Here is an 18,025-nt window from a genome sequence, read left to right as displayed (position 1 = left end):
ACAAGGTGGTTCTCCGTCCGACTCCGGACTTTCTTCCTAAGGTGGTCTCTCCCTTCCACCTTAACCAGGACATTACCTTACCTTCCTTCTGTCCGGCCCCTGTTCATCGCTTTGAAAAAGCTCTACATACTCTAGATCTGGTGCGTGCTCTCCGGATCTATGTGTCTCGCACCGCTGCGCTTAGGCGGTGCACCTCTCTTTTTGTGCTAACCACAGGTCGGCGTAAGGGCCTCCCTGCTTCTAAGCCGACCTTAGCCCGTTGGATTAGGTCGACCATTTCGGACGCCTACCAGAGAACGCAGGCGCCTCCCCCGCCAGGGATCAAAGCACACTCGACCAGAGCTGTCGGTGCCTCTTGGGCTTTTAGGCACCAGGCTACGGCTCAACAAGTTTGTCAGGCTGCCACTTGGGCTAGCCTGCATACCTTCTCGAAGCACTACCAAGTGCATGCTCATGCTTCGGCAGATGCGAGCCTGGGCAGACGCATCCTTCAGGCGGCGGTCGCCCATTTGTGAAGTTAGGTTTTGCCTACTTCTTAGTTTTTCTGTTTATTCCCACCCAGGGACTGCTTTGGAACGTCCCACGGTCTGGGTCTCCCAAAGGAACGATAAAGAAAAAGAGAATTTTGTTTACTTACCGTAAATTCTTTTTCTTATAGTTCCGTCTTGGGAGACCCAGCACCCTCCCTGTTGCCTGTTGGCAATTTCCTTGTTCCGCGTGTTTTCACCGGCTGTTGTCGTGGACAGAGTCTCCGGTTGTTCCGTCTCTTGCTTTGTTCTACTTGTGGGTGGCTATTTTCCTTCAGCTTTTGCACTAAACTGGCTGGGACTGGCTCACCAGGGGGTGTATAAGCTCAGAGGGAGGAGCTACACTTTTAAGGTGTAGTACTTTGTGTGTCCTCCGGAGGCAGAAGCTAAACGCCCAAGGTCTGGGTCTCCCAAGACGGAACTATAAGAAAAAGAATTTACGGTAAGTAAACAAAATTCTCTTTTTTTAAGACATTTTAATTTTGTCATCATAGCCTTATAAGGCTTATTTTTTTGCAGGACAAGTGGTATTTTGAATAGTATTCACTTTACCTTGTAGTACACTGATAAATGGTAAAAATGACCTGTAAACATGATTCTATAGGCGTTAATAACTATTTTTGAGTTAAATAAGAGCTTTTTGTGTGTGTTAGGTAACCAACAACCAGCAATTCCAGGTCTTTTCTATTTATCTACGGCATTTACTGTAGGAGTTAAATGCATTTATATTTTGATAGCTTGCACTTTTACAGATTTCTCTGTCACTTTATTGGGGGACACAGGAGACTGTGTCCCCCAATGAAGGCTCTGAGAAAAAGATTTTACGATGAGTACACAAAATCTTTATTTCTCAATACCAATTATACTTTTTCAGATTTTTTTTTTATTTTTGTATTGGGAAAAGAGTGGTGATTTAAATATATATTTCTTTATGTACATATTTCTATATCCTATAGATGTGGGTCTACAAAGCCGAGATCCTGGGTTCAAGAGCCCCAGTCTTGGGATCACTGGGGATCCGAGTGATTGGACCTCCAGGGATCAGGAGTTTTCTTGCTATTCTGAGAATAACTCCTTAACCCCTTCAGCCTCGGGGCACTTTCCGTTTTTGCGTTTTTGTTTTTTGCTCCCCTTCTTCCGAGAGCCGTAACTTTTTTATTTTTCCGTCAATCCATATGAGGGCTTGTTTTTTGCGGGATAAGTTGTACTTTTAAATGAAACCATAAGTTTTACCATATGGTGTACTGGAAAACAGCAAACAAATTCCAAATGCGGAAAAATTGCAAAAAAAGTGTGATGGCACAATAGTTTTTGGAATGTTTTATTCACGTTGTTCACTATATGGTAAAACTGATGTGTGGGTATGATGCCTGAGGTCGGTGCGAGTTTGTAGACACCAAACGTGTAGGTTTACTTGTATCTAAGGGGTTAAAAAAATTCACAAGATTGTCAATAAAAGTGGCGCACGTTTTGCGCCATTTTCCGAAACACGTAGCGTTCTTATTTTTTGGGATCTATGGCTCAGTGACGGCTTATTTTTTGCGTCTCGAGCTGACGTTTCTAATGGTACCATTTTTGCGCAGATGCTACGTTTTGATCGCCTGTTATTGCATTTTGCGTAAAACTTGCGGCGACCAAAAAACATAATTTTGGCGTTTGGAATTTTTTTGCCACTACACTGTTTACCAATCAGATGAATTGATTTTATATTTTGATCGGGCATTTCTGAACGCGGCGATACCAAATATGTGTATATTTATTTATTTTTTAACCCTTTAATTTTCAATGGGCGGAAAGGGGGGTGATTTGAACTTTTAGGTTTTTTGTTTTTTATATTTTTTAAAACTTTTTTTTTACTTTTTTTTTTTTATTTTACTAGTCCCCCTAGGGGGCTATAGCGATCGCTATTATCTATCTGCTGATCACAGCTATACAGCTGTAAATCGCATATACAGTCACTTTCTTTTTCCCTCTGTTCCGTGCTGAGGGAAAACGAAAGTGAAACATCATAGCTGCAGGCGTCATCACATGACCCTGTGCTACGATGGCAACCACCGATAGTCACGTGATCACGCACGTGACTTCCGGTGGGGGCGGCGGTAAGTAAAAAACATGGCCGCGCGCATTTAGATCTTGCTGCCAGACTTTGGCAGCAAGATTTAAGGGGTTAATGGCCGCGGGTGGAAGCGATTCCACCCGCAGCTAGCAGGCACACATGTCAGCTGTTGAGAACAGCTGATATGTGTGCCGACCGCCGCCGCCTGCCCGCGGCAGGGGGCGGGGCTTAACGGGGCACGCTCCATGATGGATATATCCGTCCATGGTCGTGAAGGGGTTAAAGTACTGTATAATTTTTGAAAGTTCTCATATCAGCAATAATATATTTCTTTTATTATTTTAGCTGACCTTAAGCAAATGCATAAGCAAAATGAAGATGCCTATCAAAATCCTGACGTTAGATCCTTTGAAGACAGGCGGGCAGTTGTTGCAGTCGACACAAGTCTAGCTGATCCTACTCCTAATACTGGAAAAATACCAGGTAATTCAATGCTGTGCTCCATCTAAGGCAGGAGGCATAAATATACGTTTTATAACAGAAAGAGACAGCGTTTTGAAGCCTACTGTAAATCTTGCGTAATTAACAACCAAAATATGAGGTCATTTTGGGCATCACAATTTATAAGGCTGCAGAAAACACCGGACTGGTATTATAAACTGCACACAAGTATAGCATGATATATACCCCACTGTGTTTCTGCTCAAATGTAAATAACATTTTCAACCAAAATGTAACATGAATATGATAGATATAACTTTGGAACTTTATATGTTAATATCCTACGCCATTCCCAGAGAATCTTGCTTCATAATGTCATGAATTTTAGGTAGTTTCCATGTAGATATAGTGTGTCTTGAAAAAGTACCCTGCAAACCTTCTCCGCAATTTTTCACATTACATCCAAAAACTTAAATGTATTTTATAGAGCTTTTATGTGATATACAAACACAAAGTAGAAAGTATTTTTGAAGCGTAAAGAAAATATAAATATAAAGTTGTGACGTTCATTTGGATTCATCTCCCTGTATTCTGATACCATCTAAATAAAATCCTGAGTGACCGTTTGCTTCCACAAGTCACCATATTAGTAAATTGAGTTCACCTGTGTGTAATTTAGTGTCAGTATAACTACAGATGCTCTGTGAAGGCCTCCGATTTGTTTGAGAACATTAGGGCTCTCCTGCACTCTCCGCCCACCTACACCAACGAATCACAGCGAGTCATGCCTGAGCCTCACAGCCTCCACTGCAAGTATCAGCAGACTCCCCCAACCCCCCCCCCTCCCCCTGCCTTATCTCCTGGACCACAAAACCATAGAGTCAGGTTGACCGGCTCCAGACCAGGGTAGGCTCTTTCATCTGATAGCAAATCTTTTTTCCCCAGCAACATTTTCCTCTGCACTTCTTTCTCTTTTTTACTTTCTATGTCTAACCTCATGGAGCCTCACTTACATCCTCTGGCCTTTGTGCTGTACTTTGCTTGCTCTTCCTACAACAATACATTTTCCTCAGTTCAGACCTCCTCTCTCTGTCCAGATTGTAGCCCGCTCACCATGCCATTCTCCCCAGGAGCCCCCACTGCAGTGAGAACAGGCCACCTCTCCCCGATTGGGCTGCAGCTTTCTCCCAATCTGTCACTGAACCTAACCAAAGTATCCCAGACCTTGGTTTCGGTCATAGAACTACCTACCAATCCACCCACCGCTACTGGCGTCCAGCTCGCTTCCCAGGGCAAGTCGGGCTATCTTGTCCCCCAGCTCTAACATGGTACACCATGCAAGAGATTCAAGAAGCAAGTATGCACCATCTCATCTTACAGGTCTCCATCACCTCCAAAATGGCATCCTTGGTTTGCTTCCCTTCCTTCAACACACTGGCTGTTCAGAAGTTAAATCCCCGTTCCGAGTCAGACTCAGATCTGGACAACGAACAGATTTCCAAGCTGCGTGATATGGATGATAGTCTGATTATAGCCGTTAATAAGACTGGCAACGGAAAGGACAAGGAATCAATACACTCCGAGTAGACCGTATCCTTCATGAAGACAAAGCAGTCTCCTCAGGTTTTTGCCAACCACAAAGAATTTGATGGGATTTTCGCCAGGGAATGGGAGCATCCGGAAAAACATTTTTGAAGAAGGAAACGAATGTAGCTCTTGTACCTGTTTGTGCCTAACCTTCTAACTAGATAGGTAGAGATGTTCTCAATAAATCCTCCGGTCTTCTAACTCTCCATCTATAATATCTTGCCCCTATGCAATGGGGCCTCTCTCAGCGAGCCCTCCAATAGGCACACTGAGACAGTAGCCAAATCTGCCCTAGAGGCAGCTGGATCAAACCTCTGCTTGTTTTTTCTCCTCATTGTAGGTTTTCAAGGTGGTATCTGCCTGGACTAAACTCCTGCGCTCTGGTATCCCATCTGGCGCTCACACTTCTGAACTAGTGAATCAGATTGCTCTTGCAGGTAAATACCTCCGGTCAGCCTCACTGGATTCAGCCACCTCCTGCCAGCAATATTGTCACGATCCACAGAGTCTTTTGGCTGAAGGCATTGAATGCAGACTCTGCATCCAAGAAGTCTCTCAACAGTCTTCCTTTCCTGGGCTCCCGGCTGTGCGAAAAGAAACTAGACAAGATAATCTCGGACTCCATCAAGAGGTAAAAGTACTTCACTGCCACAACAGAGGCCAAAATGTCCACCTGCTAAGAGTTGCTAGTTTCACTTTCGTTCCTTTCCTCAATTCTCAGCCGGGAACAACAATTACTAGGACAACTTTCCAATCCAGTGGGAAAAAAGACCCTCTTTCAAGATAGCCACTTCCTGGCATCCTTGCGGTCATCTGACCAAACTGTCTAGGTTCAGATGCAACACATTATACAGTGTTGGGTATAATGGGGTGTCCACAGCTGAGAATTCTCCTTTTGTTATGGGATGAGTGGCTTTCCGTAGTCGACAATGCTTGGATTCAGGATGTCATTTCCTACTTCTCCAAGATAGAGTTTTCACCCTCCCTGCTTCTCACTTCTTCGAATTACACCCTCCAAAGGATCCCTCTCTCAATCCCAAGTTCTTCAGGGTTATCAGTTTTCTCTGCTGGTCTGGTGTCTTACCCCCCACGCCCCCCCAGGAGCACTTCTCAGGTTTCTATTCAATGAAGAATGTGTCTGTTTGCCCCATTCTGGACTTCAAATTATTGAATAGATGTATCCGCCTCCACCAGTTCAGGATGCAGTCGCTCCTTTCAGTCACAGCCTCCATCCAGCCCGAGGAATTCTTATGCTCAGTGGACATCCAGGATGCCTATCTGCACACACCCATTTGTCCATCTCACCACAGATTCCTGCATTTTAATTTCACAGCACAGCCATGTAGCTTATCTACAGCGCCTAGGGTTTTCACAAAGGTAATGGCAGACGTCATGGCCATTCTTCTGATTAGAGGCATTTTGGTTATTCCTTATCTGGATGACATTTTGATCAAAGCACTATCCCGGGTATCCCCCTCTGCATTTTGCAAGAGCCTGCAGATCACCATGTAAAATGTTTCTCGCCTTGGTTGGATTATCAACAACGCAAAGTCTTCTCTAATCCCTGCCCAGTGCATAGTATTCTTGGGAATGTTGTTTGACACCGCATGCGCAAGAGTTTTGCTGCCTGAAATAATATACTTAGCCCTGTTAAACGGGATTCATTCTCTCAAACGCCCCTCTCCATTCTCTCTCTGTTTCTGCATGTGCGTAATGGGCAAGATTGTAACTGCAACGGAGGCAGTCCCATTTGCGCAGTTCCACATACGTCCTCTATAGCTTTTTGTCTTATGAAGATGGGACTGACCGGTCATGCTCTCACACTGGATCAAGAAAGTTCTGGAATGGTGTAGACTTTCTCCCCTTGTTCATTGTGGGAGATTGTTCCTACCGAATTGTTATAGACGATTGTAACAACGGGCGCCAGCCATCTTGGTTTGGTTTATGTGCAGTTTTCTAGAACCTTACTGTACAGGGCTGATAGAACGCTCAGGAATCATCCCTTCCAATCAACATCGTAGAGCTCAGCAATCCTCCTGGCCCTCCTTCACTGACAGGACCTTCTCTTCGGTCATCCGATTCACGTCTAATCTGACAACACTACAGCTGTGGCATACATCAACCAGCAAAGGGGAATTCAAAGTCGAGCAGTGATGTCAGAAGTTTCCCACATTTTGTCATAGGCTGTACGGATTGTACCGGCAATCTCACCAGTGCACATTCCCAGAGTAGACAACTGGTCCACCAACTTCCCCAGCCGAGAACGCATTGCCACAGGCGACTGGTAACTGAACCCAACAGTCTTCAAACAGATGTGCCTCAGATGGGGAACCCCCGATGGTGATCTGATGGCATTCAGATTGAACCACAATGTCCCCAAGTTTGTGTCCAGATCTCAAAATCCCCTTTCGATTGACTCCAATGTTCTGGTGACCTCCTAGTCCCTGTTCTTCCTTCGTAACTTTTTCCTCCCCTACCACTGATCCCCAGACTAGTCAAGAAGATTAAGGTGGAAGGAGTGTTGTTCTTGCGGGGAAATGAACTGTTATATATAATATGTGTTTTATTGGTTAATAAAAATGAATCTGATTAAAAAAAAGAAGTGGAAGGAGTGCCCATCATACTCGTGGCTCCCGACTGGCCCAGAAGACCTTGGTACACGGAGATTATCCACCTTTTCGTGAACATGCTATGAAATTGTCCAGATCTTTCTCACAGGATCCTCTTTCACCAGAATTCACGATTGCTCAATTTAACAGCGTGACTGTTGGAGCCGAAGTATTGTAGCCTGCTAGGTTATCCAATCAGATCATCCAGACCATGATCAAGGCATGGAAGACTTCTTCTTCTCACATATATAATCGTACATTGAAGGCTTTAGTCCTTCTTCTGCTGGTGCAAAGCCAATCAGATCACCTCTATGACTTTCAAGGGTCAGATCCCAGCACTCTCCGTTCTCTTCCAGCAAAACCTTTCATCTCGTTCCCAGGTCAGGACTTTCCATCAAGGGTAACACATGCTGCATCATCTTACCAGTTGCTGATAGACCCCTGGGACCTTAACCTCTTCCTGGACATCCTGCAGAGATCCACATTTGAACCACTACAGGAAGTCTTCCTATCCTTCTCTTTCTGGAAGCCTTCATTGGGGGACACAGCACCCGCCCTTGTATAGAGTTATAATGTATTGTGTTGGTTTAACTACTTTACTTTTGTATGTGCTTGTCTTGATATGTTCTTGCTTGTACTATTGCTTATCCTACTGCTTTCTCACTGACTGATTATCTGTGGGAATATACTGCTGGGGAGAACATTTTTGGATAGTATCAGCCTCCAATCAAGTGGCAGCAGCATTCACCTATGGTCTCCTATGTACCCCAATGAAGGCTTTGAGAAAGGGACTTTATGGTTAGTACCAAAGTCTTCTTTTTCTAGATTTATAATTTTTTAAATATTTAGAAAACCATGTATCATAATCTTTACAAATACTTGCTACTTTGTGTTGACATATCACATAAAATCTCTAATCAAGTTAATTTAAGTTTGTAGGTGTAGTTTGAAAAACTGTGGAAAAGTTCATTAGGTACTTTTCAAGGCTCTGGTATAATAGTTTTTGCTCATTTTTACTGGTGGTTTTTGTGATTTTCACTTACTGTTTTCCTTTTTTACTGTCAGGGTTTTCTTTTGCAAATAATTCCCAGTTTGCAAGAGGCAACGTATTTTCTGAGCCAGTCACCGAACAGCAGGTGCAGCAACAAGAGTCCTACAAGAACTTCTTACGCCAACAGGTAACTAGTTATGCTCTTATAGCACAATAATCACAAAAGCAAACAGTAAAAGATCCCTATTTTAGTGAATGGGATTCTTCACTATGTTAGTGTAGATATGCCCTGGTTATAGGGAGGGCACGTTATGCTTGTAAGTTGTAAGATTAAAATAAATTTCTTCATCGTTCCTTATGGGAGACCCAGACCATGGGTGTATAGCTTCTGCCTCCGGAGGACACACAAAGTACTACACTAAAAAGTGTAGCTCCTCCCTCCGAGCATATACACCCCCTGGATAACCAAATCTAGCCAGTTCAATGCTTTGTATTCAGGAGGCACACATCCACACATGCATTCTCATCTGATTTTTGATTTTAAAGAGTTGGAAGAAAAGCGGGTCCAAGCTGGACCCCCGGCATGTCCCTTCTCACCCCACTGTGTCGGCGGTGTTGTTAAGGTTGATTTCAAGGCTGGAGCCTTACATGCCGCGCTCCTTCACCATCCCTCGGGCTCTGGCTTGAAGTGGGAGCCAGCACGGTTCTCACTGCTTTGCAGGAGACCGGTCTCCATCCGCAGCCCTTTCAGGACCCTGCCGGACGGAGCACTCATCCCTCAGGGACCTGGCCCTGCGTCTCACAAGCTAAGTATTTGAGACGTTATTTGAGAGCAGGGGGTCCTTTGCATCTTTATTGTTGGGGAGAGTGTGTCAGGTTACTTTGGTGACATTTCCGGCCGGTTCTCTGGTTTTCACCTGAGAACCGCGCCGAGGGTGCCTGCTCGCCGGCCGCATTGAAAAATTTAGGCCCCGGCTTCGGCTGCGGCCTACTTTCGTTTTCACTGCCCCTGCATGTCAGTCATGCAGAGGGACAGTGCGGCGCCGCCCACCGGCCGTTCAGCACAGGGGAGGACACTCCTCTCTGAGGAGATGTTTCCCTCCCCTGTATATCTCCTTGGCCCTCCGGTTCCCGCTCTTGGACTAGGACCCGCCCCCCCTCCTCACTCCGGCGCCATTTTATCAGCGTTCTCACACTGATCGGCGCTGGCTGCTGCATCTCTGCAACCTGTCTGGGGGTCCGAGCTGTGGGATCCGGAGGGCACACAAAACGGTCTGGTAAGCCACAACCTCTGGTTGTGGACTTTCTTATACACTCTCTGGGAGTCATTCTGAAGGAGTGTGTTCTTTACTGCAGAGCCTCCACCTCAGCAGCATGTCTCACACTAGGAGCAAGGCTGCAAGGCTGTACTCAATATGCACTGCATGTAAGCTCGTACTGCCTGAACCGAGCACATATCCACATTGTGATGCCTGCTCTAACATGGTGGTGCCTCAGCCTGGAGTCTCCCCAGTGGTCCCTCCGGCTGCTCCGGCCCCAGTGGCTGAACCCCCGGCTTGGGTAGAATCGTTTTCTAAGGCTATCTCCCAGTCCTTTGCTGACTCCATGGGACAGCTGTCCCGGACTCTGCTGACCATGCATCAGCCCCCTTCTCAGGGCGCCTCTGCTGCTCCGGCTCGCTCTGCAGAGCTCACAGAGGATTCTGCATCTGCTCCCAGACCCCGTCCTCCTAAAAGGAGACGCAGGGTCCCCTCTCCTTCCTCGTCCCGTGGCTCCGATTCACGAGCCGACTCTCAGGACGAGGAGGATGTCTTTACTGGGGGCTCGGACGCTACCTCCATGTGCCCCATTGATCTGACCGAGGGTGATGCGGATGTTAGTGATTTGATTGCGTCCATTAATTCTGTACTGGACCTCAATCCGCCAGTATCAGAGGAGCAACCCTCTCTGGCAGAAAAGCACCAGTTTACCTTGCCTAAGAGAACAAGGAGTGTGTTCTTTAACCACTCCAGTTTTCAAGCCACTGTGTCCAAGCCCAGAGCCTGTCCTGACAAACGCTTCCCAAAGCGTGGTTCTGATGACCGTTTTCCTTTTCCACCAGAGGTGGTCAAGGAGTGGGCTCACTCACCAAAGGTAGACCCTCCGGTGTCTAGACTCTCAGCCCGGACAGTTGTATCTGTGGCTGATGGCACCTCACTTAAGGATCCCACTGACCGCCAGGTTGACCTCCTGGCCAAGTCTGTCTATGAGGCGGAAGGGGCCTCGTTCTCCCCATCCTTTGCAGCAGTGTGGGCTCTCAAAGCCATCTCTGCTTCCCTAGAGGAGATGCATTCCCTCACTACGGACTCTATGCCTGAATTGGTTGCCTTAACTTCCCAGGCTTCAGCCTTTTCAGCCTACGCCATGTCTGCCATGCTGGAGGCTTCTCACCGCACTGCGGTGGCCTCCGCTAATTCCCTCGCTATCCACAGGGTCTTGTGGCTTCGAGAGTGGAAGGCAGATGCTTCTTCAAAGAAGTACCTTGCTGGGCTCCCATTTGCTGGGTCCAGGCTGTTCGGTGAACAACTGGATGAAATTATTAAGGAGGCTACTGGCGGGAAGAGTACTTCCTTGCCACAGACTAAACCCAGGAAACCTGTCCAGGGCAGGAACCAGTCGAGGTTTCGTTCCTTTCGTTCATCTAACTGGGCGGCCTCTAAGCCCTCGGCCTCGTCCACTAACTCAGCCAAGGACCAGAAGCCCACCTGGCGCAAGAAGCCGCGTCCACAAAGGTCCGCAGGAGCTGCTGCCACCAAGGCAGCCTCCTCTTGACTATCTGGCCGAGCCAGCAACGTCCTTGGTCGGTGGCAGGCTCTCCCACTTTGGCGACGTGTGGTTTCAACATGTCTCCGATCAGTGGGTGCGGGATATCATCTCCCACGGCTACAGGATAGAGTTCTCTTCCAGCCCGCCAAACAGATTCTTTCTGTCAACTCCCCCCTGCTCCAAGGCCGCCGCCTTCTCTCACGCCGTGGCATCCTTGCAGGCCAACGGAGTAATTGTACCGGTTCCCGCCAGGGAACGGTTCAGAGGTTTTTACTCAAATCTCTTCCTAGTCCCCAAAAAGGACGGTTCCTTCCGGCCCATCCTGGATCTCAAGCTTCTCAACAAGCATGTTCAGGTGCGGCATTTTCGCATGGAGTCTCTGCGATCAGTCATTGCCTCAATGACCCAAGGAGATTTCCTGGCATCCATCGACATCAGAGATGCCTATCTGCATGTGCCAATTGCAGTTTCACACCAGCGTTGGCTACGTTTTGCAATCGGAGAGGAACATTTCCAATTCGTGGCTCTCCCCTTCGGGTTAGCCACGGCCCCTCGAGTATTTACCAAGGTCATGGCAGCAGTGGTTGCGTTTCTGCACCTCCAGGGGTTGGCAGTGATTCCTTACCTGGACGACCTTCTTGTCAAGGCTTCATCCAGTGCAGACTGTCAGCGGAGTGTCTCGCTCACTCTCGCCACGCTTGTTCAATTCGGGTGGCTTGTCAATCTGCCCAAGTCCACTCTGACCCCGACCCAAAAACTTACATACCTAGGGATGCAATTTGAGACTCTGCCGGCACTTGTGAAGCTGCCCTTAGTCAAACAGCAGTCCCTCCATCTGGCGGTGCGCTCTCTGTTGAGGCCCCGCCGTCATTCCATCAGGCACCTCATGCAGGTGCTGGGTCAGATGGTGGCGTCAATGGAAGCGGTTCCCTTTGCCCAGTTCCATCTGCGCCCTCTGCAGCTGGACATTCTCCGCTGTTGGGACAAGCGGACTTCCTCCTTGCACAGGTTAGTGGCTCTGTCGCCACAGACCAGGAGCTCTCTTCCGTGGTGGCTTCGGCCCCTCTCTCTGTCTCAGGGACGCTCCTTCCTGATCCCGTCCTGGGTGATTCTCACCACGGATGCCAGTCTATCCGGCTGGGGAGCAGTATTTCTCCACCACCGAGCACAGGGCACTTGGACTCCGTCCGAATCAGCCCTCTCGATCAATGTGCTGGAAATCAGAGCTGTGCTCCTAGCTCTCGTAGCCTTTCACCACCTGTTGGCGGGCAAGCACATTCGAGTCCAGACAGACAACGCGACAGCAGTTGCCTACATCAATCACCAGGGCGGGACTCGCAGCCGCCTGGCAATGTTGGAGGTTCAACGCATCCTTCAGTGGACGGAGGACTCCAAGTCCACCATATCCGCAGTCCACATCCCAGGCGTAGAAAACTGGGAGGCAGATTATCTCAGCCGTCAAACCGTGGACAGCGGCGAGTGGGCTCTGCATCCGGCAGTGTTCCGGTCGATCTGCCGCAAGTGGGGAACTCCGGAAGTGGATCTAATGGCATCCCGGCACAACAACAAGGTCCCGGTTTACGTGGCTCGCTCCCACGATCCTCAGGCCTTTGCAGCGGACGCGCTGGTTCAGGATTGGTCCCAGTTCCGTCTGTCTTACGTGTTTCCCCCTCTAGCTCTCTTGCCCAGAGTCCTGCGCAAGATCAGAATGGAGGGCCGTCGGGTCATACTCATTGCTCCAGACTGGCCCAGGCGGGCTTGGTACCCAGACCTGCTCCGTCTGTCCGTAGAGGTGCCGTGGCATCTCCCGGACCGCCCAGACCTTCTCTCACAAGGTCCGTTTTTCCGCCAGAATTCTGCAGCTCTCAGATTGACGGCGTGGCTCTTGAGTCCTGGATTCTGACGGCTTCCGGCATTCCTCCCGAAGTCATCTCCACTATGACTCGGGCTCGGAAGTCTTCCTCGGCCAGGATTTACCACAGGACTTGGAGAATTTTCCTGTCCTGGTGTCGTTCTTCCGGGCATGTCCCTTGGCCTTTTTCCTTGCCGACCATCCTGTCCTTTCTACAGTCCGGTCTGCAGCTAGGACTATCCCTCAATTCCCTTAAGGGACAGGTCTCGGCTCTGTCAGTGTTGTTCCAGCGGCGTATCGCCCGACTGGCCCAAGTACGCACCTTCATGCAGGGCGCATCTCACATCATTCCACCTTACCGGCGGCCTTTGGATCCCTGGGACCTTAATCTGGTCCTCACGGCCTTACAGAAACCCCCCTTTGAGCCTCTTAGGGAGGTTTCTTTGTTTCGACTTTCACAGAAAGTCGTCTTTCTGGTGGCCATAACTTCTCTCAGGAGAGTCTCTGATTTGGCTGCACTCTCTTCGGAGTCACCTTTTTTGGTTTTTCACCAAGACAAGGTGGTTCTCCGTCCGACTCCGGACTTTCTTCCTAAGGTGGTCTCTCCTTTCCACCTTAACCAGGACATTTCATTGCCTTCCTTTTGACCGGCCCCTGTGCATCGCTTTGAGAAAGCGTTGCATACTTTAGATCTGGTGCGGGCGCTCCGGATCTATGTGTCACGCACCGCTGTTCTTAGGCGGTGCACCTCTCTTTTTGTGCTGACCACAGGTCAGCGCAAGGGTCTCTCGGCTTCTAAACTGACCCTAGCTCGTTGGATTAGGTCGGCCATATCCGATGCCTACCAGTGTACTCAGGTGCCTCCCCCGCCGGGGATCAAGGCGCACTCGACCAGAGCTGTCGGTGCCTCTTGGGCTTTCAGGCACCAGGCTACGGCTCAGCAGGTCTGTAAGGCTGCCACTTGGTCTAGTCTGCACACCTTTTCGAAGCACTACCAAGTGCATGCTCATGCTTCGGCAGATGCGAGCTTGGGCAGACGCATCCTTCAGGCGGCTGTCGCCCATTTGTGAAGTTAGGTTTTGCCTACTTCTCAGTTTTCTGTTTATTTCCCACCCATGGACTGCTTTGAGACGTCCCATGGTCTGGGTCTCCCATAAGGAACGATGAAGAAAAAGAGAATTTTGTTTACTTATCGTAAATTCTTTTTCTTATAGTTCCGACATGGGAGACCCAGCACCCTCCCTGTTGCCTGTTGGCAGTTTTCTTGTTCCGTGTATTTTCACCGGCTGTTGTTGTAGACAGAGGTTCCGGTTGTTCCGGGTTTTGCTCTATCTCTACTTGTGGGTGGATGTCCTTCAGCTTTTGCACTAAACTGGCTAGATTTGGTTATCCAGGGGGTGTATATGCTTGGAGGGAGGAGCTACACTTTTTAGTGTAGTACTTTGTGTGTCCTCCGGAGGCAGAAGCTATACACCCATGGTCTGGGTCTCCCATGTCGGAACTATAAGAAAAAGAATTTACGGTAAGTAAACAAAATTCTCTTTATTGGGGATCGTTGGCGCTCTGTGTGTGAAGTGAAAAAAGGACACTGATGTTGGTTAGAATATAATTTGATGTTTATTTCAATAAAATACCTAATTTAGAAAGGTGTAGTGTGGCGCTGCAGGTAGCAGGTAGGGTCCACGCAGAGCCTGTCAGAAAAAAGGAGAAACGAATAGGTGAGTACAGCCGCGCTACCAGTAAGGAGAGAATAATGTATTGTGTATATATTAAAAATATTTATGGAGGGTAAAATACCTGAGAGATTTATATGGAGAAGCCTGTAGGTAAACGGTACCTAAAGCCGGGACTTGATGGGTCCAGCACTGGATCTGTAGGGGAATGGCAATGGAATTATAGGAGGACAAACAAATAACTCTGTGTTTAAATATAAAGTGGCTGATGAGCTTATGAAAAGTGTATAAAACTGTGTGGCAGCATGCCTTGCCTGGTGTGGAGTGATTCCAGGAGCTCCTGCGGGGGCTGAACAACTTTTGGTAGCTAGAAGATGTAGTTTGACTTACAATACTGCGTGGATAAAAGGAGGGCGAGAAATAAAAGGCAAAAGATTGTTTGAGAAGTGTGTAAATATCTGATGATGAAGTAGAAAACAGGGATTAAACCTGCACAACTGCAGTACCTGAAAGAGCATTGCTTCGAATGCCCTGTCTAAATAGACAGATGAGAGTGTATACCGAGGATATGAGGTGGCTTTAGGAAATCTGTAAATGTACCAAAATTGACATTACATCATTCAAAAAAACATAAACCAACCTGACTTGGTTGGAAAGAAGAAAGGGAACATGAAATAGTCTGTGCACTTGACACTTACCCATAGTAGCAAGCGTTGGTGGTATGTGTGGGGAAGCAAGTCCGGAGCAGAAATCAGCTGTGGTCTGTGAGTTGTCAGGGAGGCTGTTCCGGGGCCGCCTGTGTGCAACGGCGTGGGAAGCGGCGGTTGCTTGGTGACTGAGAGGGGCAGCCCTTCTTCATCAGGGCTAGTGACAGTGCCACGATTTCCCTCCTTATATTTCCCCCCCTCCACTGACCCAGGAGCCTGGGAGGACCCGCAGGACCTCTGAAATTACTCCACACCAGGCAAGGCATGCTGCCAGACAGTTTTATTACACTTTCCATAAGCTTATCAGTCACTTTGTATCTAACACAGAGCTATTTGTTTGTGTCCCTATAATTTCATTGCCATCCCCCTACAGATCCATTGCCGGACCCATCAAGTTCCCGCTAGGGCTACCGTTTATCTACAGTCTTCTCCACATAAATCTCTCAGGTATATTACTCCCAGAAATATTTTTTTTATATATACTGTCACAAACCACCGGGGGGGTCACTCAGAAATCCCCCGCGCTGGCTACCAGTACGTCACAATCGGGGGGTAACAAGTGGGGGTCACCCCTCCTTTATACCTCCCGACCGACAGACAGAGCACGTGACGCGCTCTCTAGCGCCCCTCTTATAGTCAGGCCAATTATGGAATTGCCCGACAATAAGCAAGGAGGCCGCTATACTACTTATGCCGATTATTGAAGGGTCCCCGGTGAGAGTAGGGTATATATTCCCCCGACCTCCGCGGGCGGAATATATAAAACCTCCCCGAATCTCACTGGCCTCCCCACAATAATCCTTGGCACAACTCGCTGCCACCAACCGCTTCACGGTAACTATTAGCCGAACACACAGACGTGGGATTCAAGATCGAGATAACAGAACAGCCCAAGATTAATTATATAATTTAATCAGCCTAAAGCACACTAGAACTACAATATATACAATAGGGAATCTACAGAATATACATATGTCAGAGTACAGTTACAGATAAAGCATGGTTTACAAACAGGTATGCAATTCAATCAGTTACCTTGTGCGTCTGGCCACAGGGGGGCGCTGTAGACCAGGTTTCCAGGAACTCCCACAGATGTTTCCTACACGTGACCCCCAGCGAAAGAACCCTGGAAAATGGCCGAAGTAGGGTTATCAACCTGGGCAAATCCAGGTCCCCTCCTACCTTAGTGACCTCAGAGGGAGCACTGCTCCACCCCTGGCTTGAGTTATGGACAATATCCCAACATGGAATAGGGGCCATAACTTTGCCTGGGAGCGTCGTAGGCGGACGCCAACACTCTCATTGTGACAGTTATGAATTTAGCTACAGAACGAGGGGACTCATGACCTGTCTGCCAGTTCCCCATTGGCTGATATCACGCCTGGGGCATTTCCCAAGCTCCCGCTCCCATAAAAAAGGTGTGCCAGCATCGTCCGCATGCGAAAACACCATTTTTATGGTTGCCGTATTTATCGGAAATATGGCTTGCGAGATATGAACCATTTTTTACTGGAGTCGTTCTGTCTAGCTAGTTCCATAGCCTTGCTAATGAGATACAACTCTTGTTACAGGGTGACGGCAGGGAGTCATCCTGTGTCCATTGTTCCCACACCACCTCATCTCCATATCACAGGAGATGGCCATGGGATTTGTTGCTAAACCAGTTGTGTGAAGGAAAGGGGGGGTGACACCAGGAGAGGGCTTCCTGACATACTTGAATATCATGATTTATCGTCATATCTCCGGATTTACCTCACATATACTCAACACATTTTTCTCTCCTTACTGGTAGCGCCTTAGTACTTACCTATTTCTTTCCACATTGTGCTGTGCCTTGGAGACAATATCATCTGTCCTTTTGGTGATCCTGCCTAACCAAGAGATTGTTTTATGTATTGACATCTCAGGCAATCCATAATATAACTTCAGTACTTGATATGCCTGCAGTGTTTATTTTCAGAACTTCAAATTCAATTATAACCAGCGTTCAATACAACTGTTATTAGCCTGGGAATCTGACAGTAATTCGGACCTAAGGAGTCTTTATTCTGACTTTTTAAAAGTGGTCTAGGCTGTCACAAATTCTAAATGAGATTGTTGTAGTATTGTAGCCAATTATGTCCTGATCGTTTTTTTGCAACGATTTTTTGATGGTTTTTCTTTCCTTTGAAAATTTGGAGTGTACCTTCAGTTATAGATCTCTTTAAAAATCTAGTTTTTGCGAAGATACACTGAAAAAAAATGATAAAAAATACTAATGATGCACACATAATACACAAGAAGTAATAAATAAGAGGTAGGAAATAAGAATCCTCTCTGATACAGATTGAAGAAAAGAGGCGAAAAGAAGAGGAAGAGCGAGAACGAATTCGTCTTGAAGAAGAAAGAGAAGAAAGGCGGCTTGCTGAGCAAAGGGCAAAGATTCAACGAGAATTTGAAGACGAGCAAAATAGAAAGAAAATGAAGGAAGAAGAGGTAATAGAAACTATTAAGTTCAGTTTGTTGAACTTAGTAACCAATTACTGCTTTTATTACCTAACCAGACAGCTATAATCTGACTGACTACGATGGATACCTATACTGTTTAAAAGAGGTTGTCTCACAAGTATATTTTAATCAATCAATCTTGGAATAATAATAATTTACACAATTACAACATCAACCGTTCACAGTAGGTGAAATCACAGCTGACCCTGCTCCACGTCCCTTCTCACACGCTCCTTAGATGCTTCAATACAAAACATAGTTTCTTTGTCGCTCCATTGGGAGACCCAGAC

General features: G+C 47.5%; 1 protein-coding gene across 2 annotated transcripts in view; it reads left to right on the top strand.

The window, feature by feature from the left end:
- Positions 1-18,025, top strand: part of CSPP1 (centrosome and spindle pole associated protein 1) — a 278,156-nt gene that overhangs the window by 161,911 nt on the left and 98,220 nt on the right. For both annotated transcript variants that reach the window (XM_075353210.1, XM_075353209.1), the window contains 3 exons: positions 2,929-3,066; positions 8,286-8,398; positions 17,574-17,723. In XM_075353210.1, the coding sequence (XP_075209325.1) occupies positions 2,929-3,066; positions 8,286-8,398; positions 17,574-17,723 (401 nt within the window). The remainder of the gene's footprint in view (positions 1-2,928; positions 3,067-8,285; positions 8,399-17,573; positions 17,724-18,025) is intronic.

The sequence above is a fragment of the Anomaloglossus baeobatrachus genome, chromosome 6 (genome assembly GCF_048569485.1).
Source record: "Anomaloglossus baeobatrachus isolate aAnoBae1 chromosome 6, aAnoBae1.hap1, whole genome shotgun sequence".
Lineage (NCBI taxonomy): Eukaryota > Metazoa > Chordata > Amphibia > Anura > Aromobatidae > Anomaloglossus > Anomaloglossus baeobatrachus.
This window is presented reverse-complemented; position numbering and strand designations above follow the sequence as displayed.